The 25,079-nt window shown below is 44.4% G+C and overlaps 2 protein-coding genes across 2 annotated transcripts; one reads left to right on the forward strand and one right to left on the reverse strand.

Annotated features, from left to right (window-relative positions):
* Window positions 1-3,336: 3,336 nt before the first annotated feature.
* LOC110492758 (sterile alpha motif domain-containing protein 10-like) lies at window positions 3,337-10,465 on the reverse strand. Its single transcript, XM_021567232.2, has 5 exons — window positions 9,501-10,465; window positions 6,615-6,793; window positions 4,406-4,574; window positions 3,985-4,125; window positions 3,337-3,873 (listed from the first exon to the last, which is right to left on the reverse strand). Exons 1-5 carry the CDS (start codon window positions 9,511-9,513, stop codon window positions 3,848-3,850), a joined length of 528 nt encoding a protein of 175 aa, XP_021422907.1. The 5' UTR covers window positions 9,514-10,465; the 3' UTR covers window positions 3,337-3,847.
* An 8,354-nt stretch (window positions 10,466-18,819) lies between these two features.
* Window positions 18,820-23,362, forward strand: emilin3a (elastin microfibril interfacer 3a). Its single transcript, XM_021567233.2, has 4 exons — window positions 18,820-19,414; window positions 19,648-19,767; window positions 20,054-20,736; window positions 21,016-23,362. Exons 1-4 carry the CDS (start codon window positions 19,260-19,262, stop codon window positions 22,986-22,988), a joined length of 2,931 nt encoding a protein of 976 aa, XP_021422908.2. The 5' UTR covers window positions 18,820-19,259; the 3' UTR covers window positions 22,989-23,362.
* The last annotated feature ends 1,717 nt before the right edge of the window (window positions 23,363-25,079 follow it).

Below are 25,079 nucleotides of genomic sequence, written 5' to 3' on the forward strand. Positions count from 1 at the left end.
CATCAATTTTCTGTGTAGGGTGTTAGAGGCTATTTTATAAAGGACATCACCAAAGTCAAGGATTGGTAGGATAGTCAGTTTTACGAGAGTATGTTTGGCAGCATTGAGTGAAGGATGCTTTGTTGCAAAATATGAATTTGATTCTAGATTTAATTTTGGATTGGAGATGCTTAATATGAGTCTGGAAGGAGAGTTTACAGTCTAACCAGACACCTAGGTATTTGTAGTAGTCCACATATCAGAACCGGCCAGAGTAGTGATGCTAGGCGGGCGGGCAGTGATCGGTTGAAGAGCATGCATTTAGTTTTACTTGCATTTAAGAGCAGTTGGAGGCCACAGAAGGAGAGTTGTATGGCATTGAAGCTCGTCTGGAGGTTAGTTAACACAGTGTCCAAAGAAGAGCCAGAAGTATACAGAATGGTGTCGTCTGCGTAGAGGTGGATCAGAGAATCACCAGCAGCAAGAGCAACATCATTGATGTATACAGAGAAGAGAGACAGCCCGAGAATTGAACCCCGTGGCACCCCCATAGAGACTGCCAGAGGTCCGGACAACAGGCCCTCCGATTTTACACACTGAACTCTGTCTGAGAAGTAGTTGGTGAACCAGGCGAGGCAGTCATTTGAGAAACCAAGGCTGTTGAGTCTACCGATAAGAATGTGGTGATTGACAGAGTCGAAAGCCTTGGCCAGGTCGATGAATACGGCTGCACAGGATGGTCTTTTGTCGATGGCAATTATGATATCGTTTAGGACCTCGAGCGTGGCTGAGGTGCACCCGTGACCAGCTCGGAAACCAGATTGCATAGTGGAGAAAGTGGAATTCCAAATGGTCGGTGATCTGTTTGTTAACTTGGTTTTCGAAGACCTTAGAAAGGCTAGATAGATATACTGTAGGTCTGTAACAGTTTGAGTCTAGAGTGTCTCCCCCTTTGAAGAGGGGGATGACCGCGGTAGCTTTCCAATCTATGGGGATCTCAGACGATATGAAAGAGAGGTTGAACAGGCTAGTAATATTGGTTGCAACAATTGCAGCGGATAATTTGAAAGAGAGAGAGGGTCCAGATTGTCTAGCCCAGCTGATTTGTAGGGGTCCAGATTGTCTAGCCCAGCTGATTTGTAGGGGTCCAGATTGTCTAGCCCGGCTGATTTGTAGGGGTCCAGATTGTCTAGCCCAGCTGATTTGTAGGGGTCCAGATTGTCTAGCCCGGCTGATTTGTAGGGGTCCAGATTGTCTAGCCCAGCTGATTTGTAGGGGTCCAGATTGTCTAGCCCAGCTCATTTGTAGGGGTCCAGATTGTCTAGCCCAGCTGATTTGTAGGGGTCCAGATTGTCTAGCCCAGCTGATTTGTAGGGGTCCAGATTGTCTAGCCCAGCTGATTTGTAGGGGTCCAGATTGTCTAGCCCAGCTGATTTGTAGGGGTCCAGATTGTCTAGCCCAGCTGATTTGTAGGGGTCCAGATTGTCTAGCCCAGCTGATTTGTAGGGGTCCAGATTGTCTAGCCCAGCTGATTTGTAGGGGTCCAGATTGTCTAGCCCAGCTGATTTGTAGGGGTCCAGATTGTCTAGCCCAGCTGATTTGTAGGGGTCCAGATTGTCTAGCCCAGCTGATTTGTAGGGGTCCAGATTGTCTAGTCCAGCTGATTTGTAGGGGTCCAGATTGTCTAGCCCAGCTGATTTGTAGGGGTCCAGATTTTGCAGCTCTTTCAGAACATCAGCTCTCTGGATTTAGTGATGTAACATCAATAGGTTTAGTTTACTACATGATATTAACATTTTCCCTATAGCCATCAGGAGGTTGACTCAACCTAGCCTTTGAATTAAAGTTTACAATGTAGGTGCACAGGTCGAGAAAACATTTTGAGTAATCAAGGTGACAGACAGTCACACATTCAATACCGCCTTGCACACTCTTGCTTGCATCTAGCTGATGGGTTATCATTAGTCCAACAGTTGCAAACAAACATTTCTATTGGACAAATTCAGGTATGTTTATCCTCATTTAGTTCCTTTTTGCTTCAGTTTACGAAACGTTTTTTTCAACAGAATCGGCGGAATGAATACACTCCGGATCACATGCAAACACAGTTCACCATATTTTATTTAACCTTTATTTAACTAGGCAAGTCAGTTAAAGAACACATTCTTATTTACATTGACGGCCTTCCCCGGCCAAACTCAGATGATGCTTGGCCAATTGAGCGATTCCCTATAGGACTCCAAATCACGGCTGGATGTGATACAGTCTGGATAGCAGCCACATACCAACAGCATGATAATATTGCTCGTTGGAAAGTTTTTTTTCACCTGGTCACAGACAGCTGACGTGTTGTGCACTGAAGTCCACAAGCAAAGGGAAAGATGAGGGGAGGAGGGCATGTAGATGCGAGAAGGAATTATACAAGCCAAACCTTTATATCATATCAACTAACCGCTACACACAACCTACATCATAGTGATCATATTAGCTAACATCATAGCCAACAGTAAATCCGCTACAATCATGAAGTACAGTGTACAGTCAGAAAGCATTTTCACCGGCGGTCCCCGGTGGCAATAAATTAATAAAACCAAAAGCCTTGACTTGGAAGGGTTCCAGAGTTAGCTAGCTGGCTATGGCTATCCAACATAGCATCCCTTTCTTTTTGAGCCAGGTGTTCGGGTAGGCTAAACAATATACTCTAAGTGAAAGTGAAAAAAACCCACTGAAATATAGCTCTGTTGCTTCTCCTTCATTTTTAAAGACATGTATTTGTTCTAAACTGTTTATCTTTTGTCTTTATCTTGGAGTTAACTGCTTACATTTTATGCACTGCAGTGCTTGCTAGCTGTAGCTTTCAGTACTAGATTTATTATCGGATCGTTTGATTAGGTGGACAACATGTCAGTTCATACTGCAAGAGCTCTGATAGGTTGGAGGACATCCTCTGGAAGTTGTCATAGTTACTGTGCAAGTCTATGGAAGGGGGTGAGAACCATGAGCCTCCTAGGTTTTTTTTATTGAAGTCAATGTTCCTGGAGGAGGATGGAAACTAGCTGTCCTCTGGCTACACCATGGTGCTACCCTACAGAGTGCTATTGAGGCTACTGTAGAACACTGCAAAACAGTGTGTTTTAATTATTTGGTGACGTGAATAGATTTAGTATAGTTTTATCTAAAAGGGTTAATTTTAATGTTTCACTATTTGTATTTATGAAATTCACTGATGATGGATGGTCCCCCCCTTCCTCCTCTGAGGAACCACCACTGGCATTCAGTAGGAATACTATCTTAGATGAGGATAGTGGGTAATGTAGTTTATCTCCAGTCAGATGATACACAAAAACCATGTAAACCAATGTAAAATACATTTTATTTGTCAGAAATAATGAGCCTTTACCCAAAAATGCATCTCACAAAAATATTTTCAAATAAACCCATTTGAAAATCCAGATTAGAGTGTATTCACAATTAAACACTGAATCTATAGGATACTTCTAAAGAAACAGTGAGACAAAAAGGAATCATTCACAACCTTGCAACTGTTAGGGTAAAACATAGAATAGCATACAAATGGCTACAAGACACAACCAATCTTGACAAAGTCTATAATCATGATTATAGTCTTCAATCCAGACAGATTTGGTTGATGGAAAACAGATACTCAACTTTGTAAACTTGGGGCTGTGCTCTATTGATTGTCCCATCCAAGTTTGATGCTGCATGTGATCATCCCATGTGTCCTCTTTAAAGTTCATGGTTTCCATGTGATTCATATGAATTCTGACCGTCTCCCTGCATGCACACTGTTGAATACATTTTTCCAGTGTTCAGTGTAAACAGCCCAGTTAGGAAAATAATATCCATGTTACGACAGGTTCCCAAAAGAGCCACCTAGGAAAATAAAATATGAGGGGGAAAAAACAGTAACTATTAGAATGGCATGCAAACTTAACCAGTCATCTTACACATAATCACGATACAAAAAAACAACTCAGTATTCACCTCTGCTAAGGAGCTGCAAATTACGTTCCTCCTCTTGCACCTGCAGTTGAAGCACCTGATGTAGGAGCTCCTGCCTCAGCGTCTCCTGCACCAAGCCCATCCTCTCCAACTTATCTCCATTCAGACGCAACAGAGCACGGCCTGACAGGGAGCAGAGAGAGGAGGCTGCCATTAAAAGCTTAGCAATTCACTCACCCACACCCACTGTATTGTGTATTTTACTCACATTTTAATATTATTATGAATTATGTTTTTTGTGCTCGTGCAGTAGATGATACCTGTGATGGCATGAAGGGTAAATCCCAGCAACCCTATTGATTCAACTGACACTACTCGGCCAGCCACTCACGTCAACTGCATTCCACTCATTTTAGGACTGGAAATGCTGATTTGTGCTAGTGCCATTTTCCCTGGTTGATACCTGTGATGGCGTGATGAGAGAAGGCCTCTACGTAGGTCAGGTAGTTGTGAGGACAGTGTTTCTTCAACCATCGGCAGACGTCCTGCTGAGTCCACAACACCACAGGTCGGATCAGACTGGGCTGGGTGGGGCTGGTGTGGTAGATTCCATAGGAGTCACCTGAACGATGCTGGAAACATGAGCACGCACACAGAGAACGTTTCTGTCATGGCCCGCTACTGCTTGTACGTACAGTGTTTTAACCTTGAATACCCCAAGGGATGACCACTCCAGTCAGACGTAAGCACATCCATCAAGAAATCTGTTCAGACACCCAGAGGTCCTTCCTTAAATGTTAATTCTGTAACCCTAACCCTAACCAGGGACCACTTTCATGATGTTAGCCACACAGATATGATGCATGTCAATGCAGTTGCCAAGAATATAGTGATGTGAGTGACTTTCCTTTATTTATGGTCACATACTACTTTCTCTGCAACCACTGCACTTCTGACAAAAGCACACACACTAAACCCATTACTAACAAGGACTATCATATAAAAAGGTCCCCCTGCAGATCAAAGCATACATACATATGAAGCCCGAAGATCAGGGAGCATAGTTTTGTGAGGAATAAGCATCAGACCAGGGTGCATGTGGGTCAGTCGTATCCAAAGACCAAATTCATTCCTTTGGAATCTGAGCAGGATGTGGGTGACTAATCAAATGAAGCCTTTGATCATTCATTCACTTTAAAAAAAATAATCTATGAATGCAGTGTTCCCTCTGCTCTGATCTTCTTCTCCAGAGTAGAGCAGCCCCGCGTAAAGTTCAAAAGGTTGGAACGCAACATGCTAGTGCTAGCCCCCCCCCCCCCCCCTTACCCTCCCTGCATTTTTTAGCACAGACATTCATGATACAAAATTCTGTAACATATTGCAGTGATCGTGAAAGACACAAAGAGTGAAGCCTATGCATGCATACATGCAAGGGTGTTGAAAAAACGGTTGCAAAAAAACTATGTACCTCTGTCATCAACCCAAATTTGTAAGGTACTCGGAAACCCTAATGTATAGGTGAGACATTTTTCATTAATTGGTCAACAACCAGGCATGTCAAAATTACAATAGCAGGATTTAAAAGTACATTTAGAACACAAATAGGTGCACTGTGCTGTAATACCACATGAAGGAGATACCATAATATATCAGATACCATTAATTGAAATAGCTAGACATGCTTTGTTAGAAAACATATCTGTAAAAGCACATACTGTAAGGTTCACTACAGCCATTATATTTCATACAGTATATTTAAACAATAAGGGGGTGTGGTATATGGCCAATATACCACGGCTAAGGACTGTTCTTAGGCACAACGCATCGCGGAGTGCCTGGATACAGCCATTAGCCGTGGTATATTGGCCATTTACCACAAACACCTGAGGTGCCGTATTGCTATTATAAACTGGTTAGTAAAGTAATTAGAGCAGTAAAAGTAAATGTTTTGTCATACCCATGGTATACGGTCTCATATACCACGGCTGTCAGCCAATCAGAATTCAGGGCTGGAACCACCCAGTTTATAATGCCCCTTTAAGCTCTTAGTCCACAGACAAGTGCTGGTGCTTCTGCACATAGGAAGGCCAGCAGTTCTATTTAAATCCATTCTAAAATGCTGGACCGGCTGAGTGCCTCATAGCCCTCTGGGTTAACAGCATCTTCCATTCTCCACAAACAAAGTGCTGCTCATGTTGGAACAATGGATGGTCACCAGATAGCGCATTGCATTTGTCAGATTATTTTTAAAATATTTTTTCTTTGTGAAGAGAGAAGCCTTTATGTTGGCATACGACAGAAGGCCAGAGAGAAGCTTACATACTGTACACATCAATTAATAATGGAAAACAAAGGCTTTCTTAGACTGATCTGAGATTAATGAAAACCTAGGAAGCTCTTTCCTTTTCTTATTTGCATGTGCATCTAGAATAGGCCTACAATGATGAGAGATGGGGTGGATGACGAGAAGCAGATAAAGCACAAATTCACATCCATTATCATCATGGCTGAAAAGCAATACAGAAATGGGGTAACATGGATTTCCCTACACCCCCAATAGCATCTGCTAAATATGTGTATGCAAACAATACAATTTGATTTTGCATCTGATCTGTGATCATGATATGATATGCAGAAAATCACAGAGATCCAGAGTAGTTGAGGTACTCTACCTGATAGCTCTCTGTCCCAGGCTGTTGGAGCAGCTTCACTGTCCGGCCCCCTGCTGTTTTCTGACCACGCCCGTCATGCCAGGTGAGGTTCCCTCCCGTCTGTCGACTCAGGTGCTTGAAGTCCTCAGGCAGTGCCCTATACTCCACAGCAGGCCGGCAGAAACTGAAACTGGAGGCTGCTAGAAGATAAGAAGCGAGAGAGAAATGAGAAATGAGTAAACAGTGCTAGTAGCCAATACACAAGCTCGTGGTTCTTACTTGAAACACCCTCAAAGTCTGTAATTTGCCCTAAAAAGGCATGTGAGATCTGGAAAAATATCCTTGGGTTGGGAGTAACTGATTACATGAAGAAGAAAAAAAACTAAATCAGTTACGTTACCAGCAAAAATCAAATGCCTTTTAAGAGTAAGTAATCCAAAAGTAACCAGATTACATTACTGAGTTTGGGTAATCCAAAAGTTACGTTAATGATTACAATTTTGGACAGGTAACTAGTAACAGATTACATTTAGAAAGTAACCTACCCAACCCTGCGTGTACCAAAGGACTAAAATGTGTGCCTACTCATTGAGAGATGATCTCAAACATCATTACTAGGTGTTTTTCCAGGCAGCCCAGGCACGTGTTATAATAGCGGAGCCAGTAAACTGAGTCGTTACAAGCTGTTGTTCAAAGGGATTTCAACTTTCACCCAGATAGCTCCCAGGGAATTATGGGAACGTCATATGGACTACTGCACATAAATCATATAGGATGTATATACGACAGATGTGCCATTCGCTCATCATTATGCTAAGTTACTGGCAGACACACACCCTATCCCACTCTGCAGGCAGCAGGTGTCTGTTCAGTACCATAATGAAGGGAAAAGGTGCTAGCTAGAGTAAACACACCATTACTGAAACCGAACCTGGCAACAAGCCACAGGTCATTACTGATTCTGTGCCAGATTGGGTTGATTTTCTGGCTGTGTTGGAGGCAATGTTTTGAGCAGAGTGTGTGTCAGAGTGTGCGCATGTGTGAGTGCATGTGCGTGATGCTCATTAAAATGTCTCCTCTCTAAATGACACAGAAGGTTTAATTGAAATGAGGACAGAATAAGAGACAGAGGAGATGAAAGGGTGAGTTTTTGGCTCTCTTGCTTGTACCCCTCCTCTGCATCATTCAGCATCCCCCTTATCACAGACCCCCAACAGAGCCGGGCTCTGCAAAGGCAGCTCTTGTTATCAACCCAAGCCATTCCAATGTCACTGGTGAAGAACATTGCCATAATGAACACAACCCTTTTATATCAAACCTCTTCAGCATGGAGCATGTGTGTGTCTTCATAAGACACTTAGTCACTTTAATAATAGGCCTACACATACACTATATATACAAAGGTATGTGGACACCCCTTCAAATTAGTGGGTTCAGTGATTTCATCCACACCAGTTGCTGACAGGTGAATAAAATCGAGCACACAGCCATGCAATCTCCATAGACAAACATTGGCAGTAGCATGGCCTTACTGGGGAGCTCAGTGACTTTAAACATGGTACCGTTATAGGATGCCACCTTTCCAACAAGTCAGTTCAAATGTCTGCCCTGCTAGATCTGCCCTGGTCAACTGTAAAGGCAGTTAATGTGAAGTGGAAACGTCCAGGAACAACAATGACTCCGACCGCGAAGTGGTAAACCATACAAGCTCACAGAACACAAGCTCACAAAATCATCTGTCCTTGGTTTCAACACTCATTACAGAGTTCCAAACTGCCGTTGGAAGCAACATCAGCACAATAACTGTTCATCGGGAGCTTCATGAAATGGGTTTCAATGACCGAGCTGCCGCACAAAAGCCTAAGATCACCATATGCAATGCCAAGCGTTGGCTGGAGTGGTGTAAACCTTGCAGCCATTGGACTCTGGAGCAGTGGAAATGCGTTCTCTGGAGTGATGAATCATTCTTCACCATCTAGCAGTCCGACGGACGAATCTGGGTTTTGGCAGACACCAGGAGAATGCTACCTGCCCCAGTGCATAATGCCAACTGTAAAGTTTGGCGGAGGAGGAATAATGGTCTGTAGCTGTTTTTCATGGTTCGGGCTAGTTCCTTAGTTCGAATTAAGGGAGATCTTAACAGTACAGCATATAATTACATTCTAGACGATTGTGTTCTTCCAACATTGTGGCAACAGTTTGGGGAAGGCCCTTTCCTGGTTCAGCATGACAATGCCCCCATGCACAAAGTGAGGTTCATACAGAAATGTTTTTTTGAGATCGGTGTGGAACAGCTTGACTGGCCTGCACAGAGCCCTGACCTCAACCCCATCGAACACATTTGGGATGAATTGGAACACAGACTGCGTGGCCAACCTCACTAATGCTCTAATGGAAGAATGTCCCCAAAGCAATGTTCCAACATCTAGTGGACATGATTTTGGAGTGAGATGTTCAACGAGCAGGTGTCCACATACTTTTGGCCATGTCATGTTTTTCTACAAATAAGAAATTATGCTACTTAGAAAATGTACCCAATGTAATTCTATTTCACTTAAAGACGGCCATAAGTGATCAAAATAGGCTACTACTTGAAAGAAATGGACTGTGGTCAGTTGCCACTGTCACCCTTAAGTCGCTGTCCATTTCAGCACCACAAGGTCTGAACAGTGGTGTCTTATTCGGCTACAAAATCCCAACTGAATGCTGAAGCCTAAGTAAATAAGATGGAAAACCGGTCAGGCAAATTCAGCAAAACTTATGTACACTTATTTAGCTTAGCCTGCACATCGAATAGCCTGTAGTTAATAGGCCTAGTTACCGACAACAACAAAAAAGGCTATTAGAGGAGAAGATGGGAGATGATATTTGAGATGTCCGCATGCAAAACTATTAGATCTCTATTACCGTCCACAGCCATGGCGTGTCTCCTTCCCTTCCCAGTGAATGCACTAGTAAAAGTATCCCATCCTTTCCGGTAACCGCTAACCGACCGGTAATCCCCGTTTGCGTTCTCCTCACCTCTCTGTTCTGCTACAGCATAGTCCTTTCCGCCAAACTTGACAGCACGGACAACCAATTATAGCCTACTTGAACAGGACTGCAGAAGCGCAAGTTAGCTCCTCTGTACAGTCGCACAGGTGCCACTGCCGGTGAACAACAATCTCGTAAATTGCCCGGTTATATGCAGTGGTGAGGTGAGAAATAACCACATGGAACAGGCTACCAACTGCCTAAACTGACACGAAGCATGACTGTAGCCTAAGTTTAAAAAAAAGTTTAAAAAAAAAAATCCATAATAGGGATGCGCTCTTTAGCAACCTCTAATCAGATGGTGCTGCTCATAGTGTCCTGTCCCGGGTGACGTTATGTCCCTTTCGATGCGGAATGTCCCAATGAAGTTGGCTGACTGGTTCTGTCAGTGCGGAACTATATGCGTGTGGTTTATCTACTCGTGAGAATCAGGCGCACTGCTTTTTCTCAAGAGCCAGAACGAGCTGACTCAAAGTGCTGCCAGGAGCCCTGTAATTAGCGCAGCCAGTGGAGAGCTACTGAAAACGGGCTGATGAAAAGCCAGCCCAAGAAATAAAATAGAGAACATTCAGCATAAGGAATCCCCCTGCCCAATGGAGCCAGAGCTTGTGGGCTCCCAAGATGGCATGTTCTGTGGTGGAGCCTCAGAGCTATAAAGCCCAGAGAGAGACCCAGGGGCATTTCTAGGATTTAAAAACATCCGGGGCATAGCCCAAAGCCAGTAGGGGGGCCCTGGGGAATCCTCCCCCTGCAAAAAAATAAATAATAATTTAAACAGCTAAACGCATGAATTTGGTGCATTTTGAGAACATTGAAAGACTAGATATTTTTCAGGTAACTTGCACCTTCCCTCCTGGCACAGCAGACACTGCCAGTACTCAATTACACTAGCTACTGTGGTTCTCTCTACCATAGAACACTATCTACTCTGAAACGCATACACCCACAGTGCATTGCCAAAAGCCTCCATAACTTTTCACTTCCATTTTCTATGTTGAGGTCTCTTTTGTCTACCCTCCTCTCTCATCCTGTCCTGGTTGTAAAAATGGTTTTAATTGTAATTACAGACCTTTTCACCTCACCCGCAAATTCTTTGTAAACCATTTTGTACTTGTTCACTGTCTGTATCTCGCGTGTTATAATTTGTGCAAATAAATAAAACTAATTAGAATCTATAGAGCAGCTTGAAGTGATACAGTCTAATGTGTGCTCAACCCACCACGGTTCTCTCTGCATCCCTTTTGTCACTTGTCTGTTGCTGTCTGCGTCTTGTCTGTTGCTGTCTCATGTTTGTTTGTTAATGTTTCCTTTGTCTATCCTCTTCTGTCATGGCCCATTTTGTTATTCTGGTATCTCTCTCCATCACGTATTCTTCTGTTCTGGTCTATGTCTTGTCTGGTGTGACACCAGACATCATATCCTTATCTTCTGTTGCTGTCTCTGTGTCTTGTCTGGTGTCTCTCCATCATCTACTCTTCTGTTGCTGTCTCTGTCTGGTGTGTCTCTTTAGTTTTTCAATCCAAAAATGGTCAAGGGGATACTAGGGTAGCTTAACTTGTTTTGGGCCGGTGTCTGGGCCACCTAAATCATCTTCTTCCCTACCAGTTGCCTCTGGCTGCTGCTGTTCTAAGTGTTCCACTGGTCTGCTGTTCTAAGTGTTCCACTGGCCTGCTGTTCTCATCTGTCTTCCTCCTGGGCTCATCTGCAAGGTAGAGTTACATGTCACCAGTTTGTTTTAAAAGGCGACGGCACTTCCTGACTTGGCCTCGTTTATTTCAAGCTGTAGTAACGTTCAGCGTCAGTCCACAGCGGGGCACTGTCAGAAGATACCGTATGTGATTTAGTCAGAAAAACAAATCTCTTCAGTCTGAGCTAGCTAGCAACGTGGCTAGCCAGCCGAGCTACACTATATGGGGCGGCAGGTAGCCTTGTGGTTAGAGCATTGGATTTGTAACCGAAAGGTTGCAAGATTGAATCCCCGAGCTGACAAGGTAAAAATCTGTCGTTCTGCCCCTGAACATGGTAGTTAACCCCACTGTTCTTAGGCCGTCATTGAAAATAAGAATGTGTTCTTAACTGACTTGCCTAGTTAAATAAAAGGTCAAATAAATAAGTACCGTAGCTACAGAAATGAAACCCATGAAATACACTCGCTGGAAATAAACACTTTTCCTAATATCATGACTTATAACATCCTTAACTTGCCCATTCACAAAATATACTGTTAAATATAAACTGGGTGGGTCGAGCCCTGAATGCTGATTGGCTGACAGACGTGGGATATTTAAGCAATATGTCTCGAGGGGGTGTGGTATATGGCCAATATACGACGGTTAAGGGCTGGTTAAGGGCTGTTCCTATGTTAGATGCAACGCGGAATGCTAGGACACAGCCCTTAGCCGTGGAATATTGGCGGGGGTTTGTGATATATGGCCAATATACCATGGCTAAGGGCTGTGTCCTAGCACTCCGCGTTGCGGAGTAAGAACAGCCCTTAACCGTCGTATATTGGCCATATATCACAAACCCCTGAGATGCCTTATTGCTATAAACTGGTTACCAACGTAATTAGAGCAGTAAAAATACAAATGTTTTGTCATACCCATGGTATACGGTTTGATATACCATGGCTTTCAACCAATCAGCATTCATGGCTCGAACCACACAGTTCATAATAGACCATTCACCACAGGTATGACAAAACATTTATTTTTTCTGCTCTAATTAGGTTGATAATCAGTTTATAATAGCAATAAGGCATCTCAGGGGTTTGTGGTATATGGCCAATATACCACGGCTAAGGGCTGTGTCCTAGCACTCCGCGTGTATCGGCAGGCCTTGTTGCTTTAAATAACTGATGCTGAGCGATAACGCAAGCTCATTAGCGTTAGTCAACACTTATTCTGAGGGAGACTAGCTAGTTAGCTACCACTAACCCTGCACAAACCAGTGGCCAACTCTGCAGCTGCACTTTTACTTTCTGGCTATTCTGCCCTTTCCGCCTCATTCACTGCTGCCTGCTCAACATGAGAAACTCAGAATATCCGTATTTGCTCTGTGCTGTGCTAAACTGCAGATTGACTGAATGACAGGCGTTTTGCTGAATGATGACAATAACCACGTTTCCAGCCACGGTTTTTATGTTTTAAAGTCATACCATATAAAAAAAATAATCAGAAAGCTGTGATGAAAGGAGGTTTCGGTACAATTTTATAAATGCTGACAGATCATTTGTTCGTTCGACATGGTGGGATCTTTTTGTTTCGGTAAAATTATGCGAGAAGAGCCGGTGGAAACGCCTTTATGCGCAAATATTGATATAACAACCATCATATTGAAGTAAACTTGGAGTCACGAGATGACATGTGTGGTGCTCCCACTACGACTCCGGAAACAATGCAGTTTATTTGGCTACAGATGACAAATGATAAACTTCACTGGGTGGTGAAAGTGCACGGTGATATTGATGCCTTTCCAATAAATATCGAGGGTTTAAATTCTGGTGACATGATGATTGACTGCGGTTTGACAAATGTAAATATTATCCATAAAAATGGAATCATGTAGACTAGTCTACTCACACAGCCTACCCCCATTGTATCTGCGAAGTGTTGGCTAGCGTGCATGTGCCAAGACCAGAGTAGGCACATTTCCCATTTAAAAGCAACAGTTTGTGACAAAACTATCTGTACAGTTGAAAATGTAATGGAAACAAATGTATTTTTTTAATGTAGTACATGAACACGTTTTTTGTTTGCACTTCGTCACGCACTGATTATCTGTAGTCCGTTTGGTGGAAACACAACAATATGTTCTTTATGCGGATTTTATAATATTGGCATGTAAATCTAACCAATTGGATGGAAAGCTAATGCCATCTAAACGGTGCTATAGTTGTAGGGGACGTGAACGGTCCACTGCGTTATAAAATCCTGGTCAATCACAGTAGCTACCGCGTCACTTCAGGGGCTTCTTGCAATGCCTACTGCAGGGATTCCCCATTACAAAATCCCTCAAATCTAAATTATTTTTTTGGTCATATTTCAAGGTTAGGGTTAAGAAGGGTTAGCAGTGTGTTTAAGGTTTGGTTTAAAATCAGATTTGAAAGAAGATACATTTTCGAAATGGGAGGGAGTTTAACCATAATTATGACTTTGTTGCTGTGTTAACTAGTGACAACCCTACTACTGCCTAGCGCATTACCTTACTACTTCCTAGTGCAATATATTGTATTGTTTATTTTTGTCATCAAAATTTGTCAGGAAAAACATTTGGTTTAAATACTGCATAGCATTATGTGTGGTTATGGAAACTCAAAAGGGTCGGGGCTGGACCAAAAACAACCGGGGCAGAAGCCCAAGCCAAGGCACTGTGGAAACAAAAGGCTTTCAGGAGTGGTAGCCTACTGTAAATGAGAAGTTTGACACATCAATAGGCTGCCGAGTGTCAAGACTTGAATTAATCAGTAATTTATCCAATTGTATACAATCATTCATAGCATGTTACACCAAAGCGTCATGTTACACCAAAGAAAATCATGTGCATTTTGTAGTCTGTACCACCCATAGGCCTATTTTCTCACAGTTGGGTATACAATCATGTCTGGTGGTTGGATCAGCAGCAGCACTTGATGGTAAATCCCAGAATACATACTGGATCAATCAGTCCCACAAACCACATGTGGGACATGCTGACCCAGTGACAACAAACAGCCAATTCCTTTAGGTCTAATTACTAGTGCATGGGCACTTCCTGGGGTGTATGCCTACCATTGTTGCTATGACAACATAACTATCTATGGAGCAGCAGAGACTTTAGGGGGCACATAGGGGCTGACATATTAGCATGGGCATATTTGGCCTCGTTAGAGGGCTAAAAGATGAAAGGGAACCCCTAGAATGAGAACATTTCTGCTGGAGGGAACATCAAAGCGCATAGAAAATTAACAATAAATTTGAGGTTCCGCTGAGAAAAAGGTTTTTTTCCCCTCATGGTGTATCAGTGGAGAATTATTCATTATCCAACAATAGGTGGATTTCAAGGGCACATGGTTAAAATACCTCATCCACTAGCAAGCCATTCAGCCAATAGAGACTTAGCAGCACAATGAGTGTGGCCAAACTTTTTCCTCCCTAAAGAAGAAAGAATACACTGGCACTATCAAGCTGCTCTCTACGGACTTCACTGAAGGCTACACCAGGGGGCAGCCTCAAACATGGTTCTCACTGTGTATGGAAATGGAAAACACCCATTGCTACAGTACACCAGTGGTGGCACTTTTAAAAAAAAGATCAAAAAAAGGGGAGGATGGGCTCATAGCAATGTCTGGAACTAAATAAATGTCATGGTATAAAACACATCTGGTTTTCCACGTGTTTGATACCAGTCCACTCATTATAATGAGCTGTCCTCCCCCACCAGCCTCCTCTGCTACACACACAGCAGGTCCTGCTATGAAATGGAACATTTCATGACAATGGCTTGTTCCAATTGACCAGGAGGACTGACGAGGTGTTCTGTATGTGTAGGCAGGTCTTGTGTGGACTGTGTCTACAGATGTGTGGACACTACAGAGCCACATGGTATGAGACCAGATTAACACAAACACACAACCTCTAACATGGGTGTTAAGTGTGCCACCAGCTACTGCTTCCCCATGTGGCCATCAAATGAGCTTTGGTCTTATTAACATTTGTATTAACATTTGTAGCAATAGTTTATCGACATACCACAAGAATGTGTCAAATAGGCTACCTCTCCCACACACACACCACGTGAAAGACATGAAATTCCATCTTACATAGACAATAATACTTGAACAGGTACTTTACACAACCACAACAACTGTCACTTTGGAAGTATGATGGTGCAGTAGAATCTTCAGGAAGCTGCAGAGGAAACACATTAGGTTGATGGAGGGGTGTGACCAATTACCCCTGTTTGTTCTTCCACATGGCTGTCAGTAGGCCTACTCAAAATCAAGTTCAGTCTAGTATAGACTGAAAGTAAGACCGAGACAGAATGCATAACATTTTATTCAATTGTTTGGGGAATGACCTCATCTCAGAGGGAAGATGCTCGGAGCTAGATGATGCGATGGCAGGTACCCCTACGAGAGATATGACACTGCGGATGATGATAGCGTTTGTAACCTTTAACATGTACATTTCCACGATGCACATAGAATCGGAAACCACACACACACACACACACACACACACACACACACCTGAAAATAACGCAACTTTGAAAAGTCTGACCAGCAGACACTTAAATGCCAGACCTAAAATAAAATCTCAACAAGACAAAGTACTGTGCAGTAGATTGTTTTTGCACAATAAAAATCTATGGTTAAGTTGATAGCAAAAATACATGGGTTTGTGAATCTGGCAGAAGACCAACCAATATCCCAGCGATCAGAACAGTGGCAGATTCCTAGTTAAACACTGCCAATGTCACACGCCTCTTTAGACACACCGACTTTGGAGAAACAAACATAGACAACATAAGCCTGACTTAAAATAATTCACAGGCAGGCTCTGAATGTAGATGTCTGGTGTCAATAGTAAACAGACAGAGAGACAGACAGAGACATGAAAGTAATGTGGACACGCACACCATCTCACATGCTCCATTCCTTCTAGTCACTGCATGGCTTCAACACTTTTCTGCTGTGTGCGGAAAAGCATGTGGCAGGTAAATTACACCTCACCCTATTCAGAAAACAGTTGTGATAATAGGTATGTGAACATTCTACATTCTGAAGTCAGAGTTACGATGGGCAGGTGAGTAGAGGAGTAGAGCCTGGAACAGCTGCTACATTGTGATGTCATTCAGTACACTTCCTGGTGGAGTGGCCTGCTCTAGCTACTAGAATAATGGCGTGCTTGTGTTGCATTACCAGTCCAGGATCAAGCCTAGCTCCTATGTTTGAGAGTATGTCAAGTCCTGCCTATGGCACAATGAAGACTTGTTGTTGACAGATCAAATGGTGGCATAGCTAAGAGTTAAGGGATTGGAAACACGGACACATTTGTGCTCGCACACACACACACACACACACACACACACACACACACACACACACACACACACACACACACACAATTCTGTTGTTTTGCGTGACAGGGAGTTCCCAGGTAAAGAAGGTGGGACCAGGCACAAACAGGATACAGGAAATGACCCTTTAAAACAAGGGCTAATCAAAAGCCTGCTCTGAAATAATGGATACAATGTTAGTCCTGTTCCTGACAGAGTGCAGGCTAACAAGGTCCAGTTGATAAATCATTTCTGGGGAGAAACTGACCACTGCAGTTTCATGTGTCAACATTTAACATGGTTCTTCCATATACCGTCATTATAAATACACAAACAAATGGGATACTTTTAACCTAAATTACCACAAAGTAACATTTAGTACATGTTATACTGAACAAAAATATAAAAACGAAACATGCAACAATTTCAACGATTTTACTGAGTTACAGTTCATATAAGGAAATCAGCCAATTGGTTACCTGTGGTCTGTGGCTGTGAGGCCAGTTGGATGTACTACCAAATATGGTAGAGAAATTAACATTACATTCTCTGGCAACAGTTCTGGTGGACATTCCGGCAGTCAGCATGCCAATTACATGCTCCCTCAAAACTTGAGACAAACTTGATACATCTGTGGCCTTTTGTTGTATGACAAAATTGGACAGTTTAGAGTGGCCTTTTATTGTGCCACACCTGTCAAGTGGATGGATTATCTTGGCAAAGGATAATTGTTCACTTAGTAAACAAATTTGTGCCAAAAATTTGAGAGAAATTATCTTTTTGTGTATATGGGACCAACACGTTACATGTAGCGTTCATATTTGTATTCAGTATACATACTTTTGTGTTTAGTGATCTGCACCAGCTGCTTAGTTAAACATTCTGTGGTACATGGTTTGTGGCCACTACTGAGGGGCTTGAGTCCTGGGTAAGACCAATGACTGCAAAATTACACTATTTTCTATTTTTAACCCATAAGATGTCTCTAAGACAGGCACACGCCTCACATGTATGTAGCCTACCTGATGAGTCACACTTTCTCTACGAGCAAGTTAGCAACACTATGCAAATAGATTTAAGGACTTGGGTTATTGAAAATGTAAATGTACTTTAACTGTGAGCTTGTAGGCCTAAAATCCCCCTATGATATAATTACTAACCAGCCAACAACCTCACTGAGCACTGCCCTGCTGAACAAAGACATGTTGTGATTCAGCATGTTGGTTTACTGGGGGGATGAGGTACTGGGAAGGGTGGGTGTGTTTCCACACAGGCTATTTGTTTGTATTTGTTCCTGGTTGGTCCAGGTGGTTAGCTGTTAGGTCTGGGTGGGGTGTGTGTGAGAGTGGGGTGAGTCCAGCTGTGTAACAGATATAATGTAGCAGTAGCTATTTCTCATAGGTTTGTTCAGTGGTGGATAAAATATATCTACTGTACGAATCGTATGAAGTGGACAGAGCACGGGAAGTGTCAACTGCCGAGCTTCATTTCCATCATGAGCCGTTTGTTTTGCAAATGTGCTGTTTTTATCTGAACAGAGAAATGACTTATTGCTTATGTAAGTTTGTCCTGATGTTCCCTTAGCAGTGGGCTCAAATTCAGAGGCATAACCCACATAACCCTGACCATAGAGAGACATTCAATAACGTGTTTGATTTAATTCTGTGACCCTGACTGTCCCCTCAGATGACCTTCAACTGCATGGGAAAAACCTCACTTTTAGACATGACCCATGGTTCATTATGGCTAAGATCATATCAGTTAGAGAATAACCCACGTAACGGCTTCCAGAAATAGATATTGTCCTGTCATCATTTTGATAGGGAGACAGTAGATACTGAATTTGTGTATGTTGGATAAGGGATACTGTTACTATCCTGCATTCCTTCGAAAGCCATTTGTCCATCCCTGCATGAGGAAGTTGAATAAGAAGCCTCAGCCAGAGTAATGTTGGTGATGGTAGAGGCCCTAGCTAGGCCTATTCATGGTAGCACTATTATATAGTATTAATGAGCATTGACACATATGAAGGAATAGAGGACTGGGCCCTCTCCCTCTACTCTCACACTTGTGTTACTTTCAGGAAGGCAGTGTGGGAGGGGGATATGCAAATAAATGCAGGGGGTGCCCCCTATTAGGGCCCGGCAGCCACCCTGTCAGCTCACAGTGGACTGTTGTCACCCCGACAGAGAGTCCACCACACCCGTAGCTACAGACTGCACCAGGGCCACACCAACCGACAAACTTGCACTTGACTTGGCTTTTCCTAAGTGCTTGAAGAACTCTTTCTCTGACAACTTTTTTCCATGTCAGCTTCTCATCGATGGATTTTGGTTACTCAGCATGAAGCCTTTGCTTTAGAACTGACCGTTTTCTAGTTCTGTGAGGTGTTTTTAGTGAGATGCTATACATCTGAATTATACATCCTTGTAACGTCTGACACCTCTGAGGATTCAACTTTTAGGATTTCCCTCAAGCTGAACTCAAAACTTGCCTGTAAGGCAGACTTAGGTTTTCTTTAGAAACTACACTGCCATTCTTTCTGTCAGCAGTTTATTTTATTTTTCGTCTACCTTTCCTTGAGTGGGAGTAACAATGCACATTGTGGTGGCATTACATCCCATTCTCCTCCTGTCAGTCACTCTGTCACTGGCTGATGCCAAATCCTACAGACCCCACCAGTCCAACCTCTACAAAGCTGGACCCAATCCTCACCACCTTGTCCATGGGAAGCCCACCAGCAGGCACAAGTGAGTACTCACTCTGACTATACTGGGCTATACAGGGCAGAGGGGGCTGACTATAGATGTGCTCAGTATTCAGTGCATACTGTAGTTGATTATCGGTTGTCCTGGTCAATTTTCTTTCGCCTAGTTTTCTAAAGCCAGTTAGAAATGTTGTACGTTTGTTTTTTAGGTATAAAATACATTTTTAAGACTGTTATCTGATGTCTTTTTTCCCCCCATCATCCTCCCTCTGACAGGAACCACTGTGCCTATGTGGTTGAGAAGACTATGTCATTCACCATGCAGAATGGTGTAACACCCTATGTCAAGGCTGAGTACAACAAGTGTGCCTGGGGTCAGAAGTGTTCAACCCTCATGTGAGTGATCCATACTACACGAGACAACTATTCCTAATAGTTCTACAAACAAACCTACTGCCTTTGACATTGCTACTGTTGTTGCTGCTTCTACTGCCGCCTACCAATACCATGGCTACTATGTGTATAACTGCTGTAAAAACAACCGCTATTATTGTTTCTGCTGCTATTACCATATGAAAAGGTTAGGAAAACAGTACTGCCATTTTTCCTTCTGCTGTTCACAGACGTCACCTTATGCAGTTTCTTGAGTCATGTTTTTAATATTTTTTCCATCGACCCACAGGTACCGTCTGATGTACAAGCCAGTCTATAAAGTTGCCCATAAGACTGTCACTGAGCTGGAATGGCGTTGCTGTCCAGGCTACTCTGGCTATGGCTGCATGGAGGGACCCCCAGCCTACAACCACCCAATTAAGGCGATGCCTCCATTCAAGGGCTCACCATTCAAGGGCCCACCCATTAAAGGAAATCCCTGGAGTCAGACCAAGAGCCCTCCTCCCATGAAATCTTACCCAATGGTTGCCAAGGACCCTCCCATGAAGGGACCTCCTCCTATGAAGTCTTACCCCATGAAAGCAAAAGGTCCTCCTCCCAGCAAGTCCTACCCTATACGTCACTTTGGGCCTCCTATGACCCACCCCTCCTACCCAGTGTCCTCCTTTGAGCGTTACCCTTCTGTGCCACAGCACCACCGACAGCCAGACCACCACGAGCCTGGACCAGACCATCACTCAGATCCAGATCACCACGAGCCAGACCAACATCAACCTGAACCAGACCACCATGAGGAACCAGACCACCAGGGGCCAGACCACCACCAGCCTGAATCTGATCTAGAGCCAGACCATCACCATCACCAGCAACCTGGACCAGACCAACCTGATCATCCAGACCACACAGATCACTCAGAGCTGGAGCCCGTTGCTGAAGAAACAGCTCCCCTTGTTGGCAGCCAAGAAATCGATGGTAAGACAGAGTGTTATTTCAATGCATTTTCAGTACTGCTGCAATTCGTGAATATTACATGTACATAAGATTCTAGCCTTGCTTCCTCTACTGGAAGAGGATATCTATATGTATTTAGAGTGCATAAATGCACAGAAACTCCATTGATTTTGGCAACATTCTTCAAAGGCTTTATGCAGACAAATACTCGTAAAAATTAACACTTATGTTACATTACATTTACTCTCTCGATCTCTCTGATGTATGATTGTGTATGTAACACTCTTCTCCCCGCTGTAGGCCAGGCTCTAGACACAGTGGGCAGTGAGTCTGCAGAGCGTCTGGATCGGATGGAGGAGGACATGCGGCATCTATCGCAGGGTCTGGAGACACTTAGTGGGACAGTGAACGGTCTGGAGGACAGCCTGCGTGCCTCACTACGAGAGGACGCAAGCAGGATGCTCTCCGCCCTTCTGTCTGCATCACCAGGCCCTGTCCCCGCTCTGTCCTCCTCCCCCCACTCCATTGTAGGCTTTGCAGACATCCCAGGAGGGAACCCTGATGCAGAGGGCCTGGATGGTGGCCAGGCATTCCCAGGGCTGGGCGAGCTGACGGGAAGGGTGGAGGAGCTCCGGGCTGAGCTGCAGGCAAAGGCCACTGAGCTGGAGGAGCTGAGAGGCACGGTTATCAAGCACGACGATACACTGAAGAAGATGTCAGGAGGGATGGTTAGCTTAACAGGGACCCTATTGAGAGACACCCAGAAGGCCATGGAGGATCTAGTGGACGTCAAGTTGGGTGGGGTCCGGACGGAGATCATCGATGGGTTTGAGAAGCGCATGGAGAGTGCTGAGAGCCGCTGTGAAGAGAATGCCGGGGAGGTGAGGCGGCAATGCCACAGAGAGCAGCAGGAGAGGCAGGAACAGATGGAGCAGGCCCTGGAGGGCAGCGCCACGGGACTGAGGAAGGAGCTGGGACTTGTGCAGGCTCAGATTCAGGGACATGACCTGACAGAGGGATGCTGTGGTACAGTCACTGGCCTGGCTGAGAGGGTGCATATGCTGGAACAGTCAGTGGCAGTCCTCAACCAGTCCCAGGAGCACTTGAGGGTGGAGCTGGGTGGGCACAAGGCCCATGTAGAGGGCATGCTGGAGGGCCGTCTGGGGTATGTGGAGGCTAAGCTCAACCTGACAGGGAGTGGAAAGGTCAGGGGGGGCAGAAGTGGGAGCAGTGGTAGTGGCGGGGTCCAGGGTAGCAGCTTAGAGGGAGGGATGGGGCCAGGTGGCCTGGAGGCCCGTCTGGAGGGGAAGCTAAAGTCTCTGGAGGGTCGTCTTCTGACGGCTGTGGAGGAGCTGGGGAACGCTACAGCCCCTGCCCTGCTTGAGGGCCACGTCGTGCCCACGCTGGAGACAAAGCTGGAGTCCCTCAGGAGAAGGCTGGAGCTGGATGTGGACAGTGTGCAGAAACAGCTGCGTGGCTTGGAACTCCTCTGCATGTCCTCCTCTCAGCCCATCCACCAGGGAGACACAGCCACATTGAACACTCATGTGGTGGAGGAGGAGGAGAAGAAAGGAGGAGGAGAGTTGAAGGGTCTCCTGGATGTGCAGGCTGACCGTCTGAACAGCGTTAATCTCACCCTGCAGAGCCTCCTGACCAGACTGTCCCAGAGGGACGACCACCGGGAGGGAGAGGGGAGCTCAGTCCAGGGTGAAATCATGCTGCTTAAATTCAACGTCCGCTCCGTGAACCGCATCTTGAAGGGCCTGAAGGACTCTGTAGTGTCAGTGGTCCGGGATGTGGGGCACGCAAACACCACATGGCAGGAGCGAGAGGAGCGATTGGCCCAGCAGGTGAAGGGCGTGGTGCAGCTGGTGGGGCGCCAGGCCTCCATGCTGGGGGCGGGAGAGAGGAGGCTGACCCGGCTAAAAGGAGAGCTCCAGGAGCTGAGGAGGCGGCTGGCCGGTGAGGTGCAGGGCTGCCGCTCCACTGCGCTGGGAGTCCAGAAGGAGGTCGTGGAGGTGGGGGGGCGCTTGGCCAGCATGGAGGGCCAGTGTAAAGGCTTCAGTCACCTGGCCGAGGATCTGGAGAGGATCAGGGCAGAGCTGGAGAGGCAGTCAGATGTGTACCTCTCCCAGGTCAACGGCACCCTCACTAATCACGCTCACCAACTGTCTGAGCTAAGACAGGAACTCAGGAACTGCACGTCGAAGGCAGAGCCCACCCAGCAGAACCTATTCCTCGTAGAGCCAGAACAATTAAGAGGAGACCAGTAACTTGTTATGAAACCATACCATACTGTAAGAGGGAGGCCAGTGTTCTGTACGGAATGATAATGGACCATAATCGTGAGCCCCAGAGACAAGGGCTGGTGGTAGAAACAAAAGGCCAATGTTTCAATCCACTGGCAATCCATAGAGAATTTCTAACTGTGTTGAGTTTTGTTTAGCAAAATGTTTACACTTGATTTTTTTGTATTGCTGTTCTTTCGTAGGCCTTTGAGTTTACAGGTATCCAAGATACTAGATTTTTATTTTGTATGATAATCGTCTTTTGTATTTGACATTTTTATAAAACATTACAGTTCTTTGTGACCTCCCTTCCTCTTGCTGTTAAAGTATTGTTTGTATAATAAAGAGGCGTCATGTCACTGTTGCTCTATGGTCTGAAATGTATATACTTGTAAGAATAAAAGTATCAATTTGACAACAGTAAATAAAAGGATGCACTTAAATCCATCAGTGAGTGAACACAATGGCAAAAGTATGAGATCAGGCCACATCTAAAGCCACCAGAGGGCAACAGAGAGACAGATTACTCTGTCACTACCCACTGAGAAGCATCTGCATGCAGATTCAAGAAAATACTGAGCTTGGACAAATCAGTCTGTCTGTCTTATTACACATATTGGCCAAGTCCATTGATACTGAAGGGTCACTTGCACCTTCAACTTCATCCATTTGTAAAACATGAAATAAAATATGTAGTTTTGCTTAAACTGAATTGATTATTCAATCACGATATTAAAATTGGCCATTCAGTAGCCCTCGTGAAAATGTGGTGCATGGCGCTCCTGAATGCAAATAATACATATCAAAGGAAACTAAAAGCATCATCAGGGTGAGGACTAGACAGACACTCGATACCGAGATTGTTGATTGTCTCTGTTCCCAAAGCACCCATCTCTGATGGGTCCTTATGACGGCCCATAGGTGACCTTCCTACTAACCCTCCCCTGTTGGTCCCTGTTTCCCATCTGACATCCCACCATTAAAATGACTGATTTGTGTGAGATGAACTGCGGTTATGTGAAAGTGTTTTGGCCACAGAGGTGGAGAATGGTGGTGCATATTAATGCAATGTCTGGGAGGGAGAGAAGGAGAGAAAAAAAAATAAGAGGCAGAAGGCAAGATTGGATGCTGAAGGATAGTCATCTGCAAGCACACACACACACACACACACACACACACACACACACACACACACACACAGCACTGCGGTTGGTTGTATCCAGTGGGCCCTGTCACACGTTATCACCTTCAGAACACTCTCTTAAGCACCGCCTCCTTACCATCCACTTCCTCCCTTTAAATCAGCATCACACCAAAACAAATCAATCCTATAATCATATCTCTCCTAATCAACTCAGTTGTATTTCTCCTCAGGACAAACAAGACAACCTCAGATCTTCTCATTAAAAAGGCGATAGGAATATCCCTTTCCATCAAACGTTCTTATGTCTCGGGAACGGGATGGTCAGAAAGGGAGCCGCATGACAGAAAATCCATTACATTGGAGATAAATGTTGTCTGAGCAAGGCGCCATCTTGAAATGCAGAGCCCTCACGTCTCGGCTTGACTCCAACAGAACATGGCTGCGCAGGTTGCAGTCCTGCTGTTTTTCATTTAACCTACACTTAATTGACCATTATTGTCACAAGTGGTCGGAGAGTGCAGCGCACTCACTAGGCTTCCCGGATCATATAATTCAGTAACTGATTAAAATTAAAAAGACAAGAACAAAAACTAACAGAAGCATAATTTTGATAGTATCAGAATACTACATTATACTATTGTCACTAGTGTTTTTGCAGACTTTACTGTGGTAATCACTGTAGTGTTTTTGCCGACATGACTATAGTATACTATAGTATTCACTGTAGGGTTTTTGTGGACATGACCGTAGTATACACAGAGTGCACAAAACATTAGGAACATTGTCCTTTCGTCCTCAGAACAGCCTCAATTAGTCGGGGCATGGACTCTACAAGGTATTTATATGGGCAGGTTCAAACTAATCCTTTCACCCAGACAGAGCTGAGTAGTTGAGCACGACAATCAACTCTCATAAACAACAACCAGTATGTG

Source organism: Oncorhynchus mykiss, chromosome 16 (assembly GCF_013265735.2).
Source record: "Oncorhynchus mykiss isolate Arlee chromosome 16, USDA_OmykA_1.1, whole genome shotgun sequence".
Classification (NCBI taxonomy): Eukaryota; Metazoa; Chordata; class Actinopteri; order Salmoniformes; family Salmonidae; genus Oncorhynchus; species Oncorhynchus mykiss.

Excerpts from the sequence above, each read along its gene's own strand:
- emilin3a (XM_021567233.2), top strand. The coding sequence starts at position 19,260 with ATGCACATTGTGGTGGCATTACATCCCATTCTCCTCCTGTCAGTCACT. Across the intron at positions 19,415-19,647 it reads AAGCCCACCAGCAGGCACAA|GAACCACTGTGCCTATGTGG; the intron begins GTGAGTACTCAC and ends TCCCTCTGACAG. Across the intron at positions 19,768-20,053 it reads CAGAAGTGTTCAACCCTCAT|GTACCGTCTGATGTACAAGC; the intron begins GTGAGTGATCCA and ends ATCGACCCACAG.
- LOC110492758 (XM_021567232.2), bottom strand. Across the intron at positions 4,126-4,405 it reads CTCTCATCACGCCATCACAG|GCCGTGCTCTGTTGCGTCTG; the intron begins GTATCAACCAGG and ends GCTCCCTGTCAG. Across the intron at positions 3,874-3,984 it reads TTTGCAGCTCCTTAGCAGAG|GTGGCTCTTTTGGGAACCTG; the intron begins GTGAATACTGAG and ends TTATTTTCCTAG.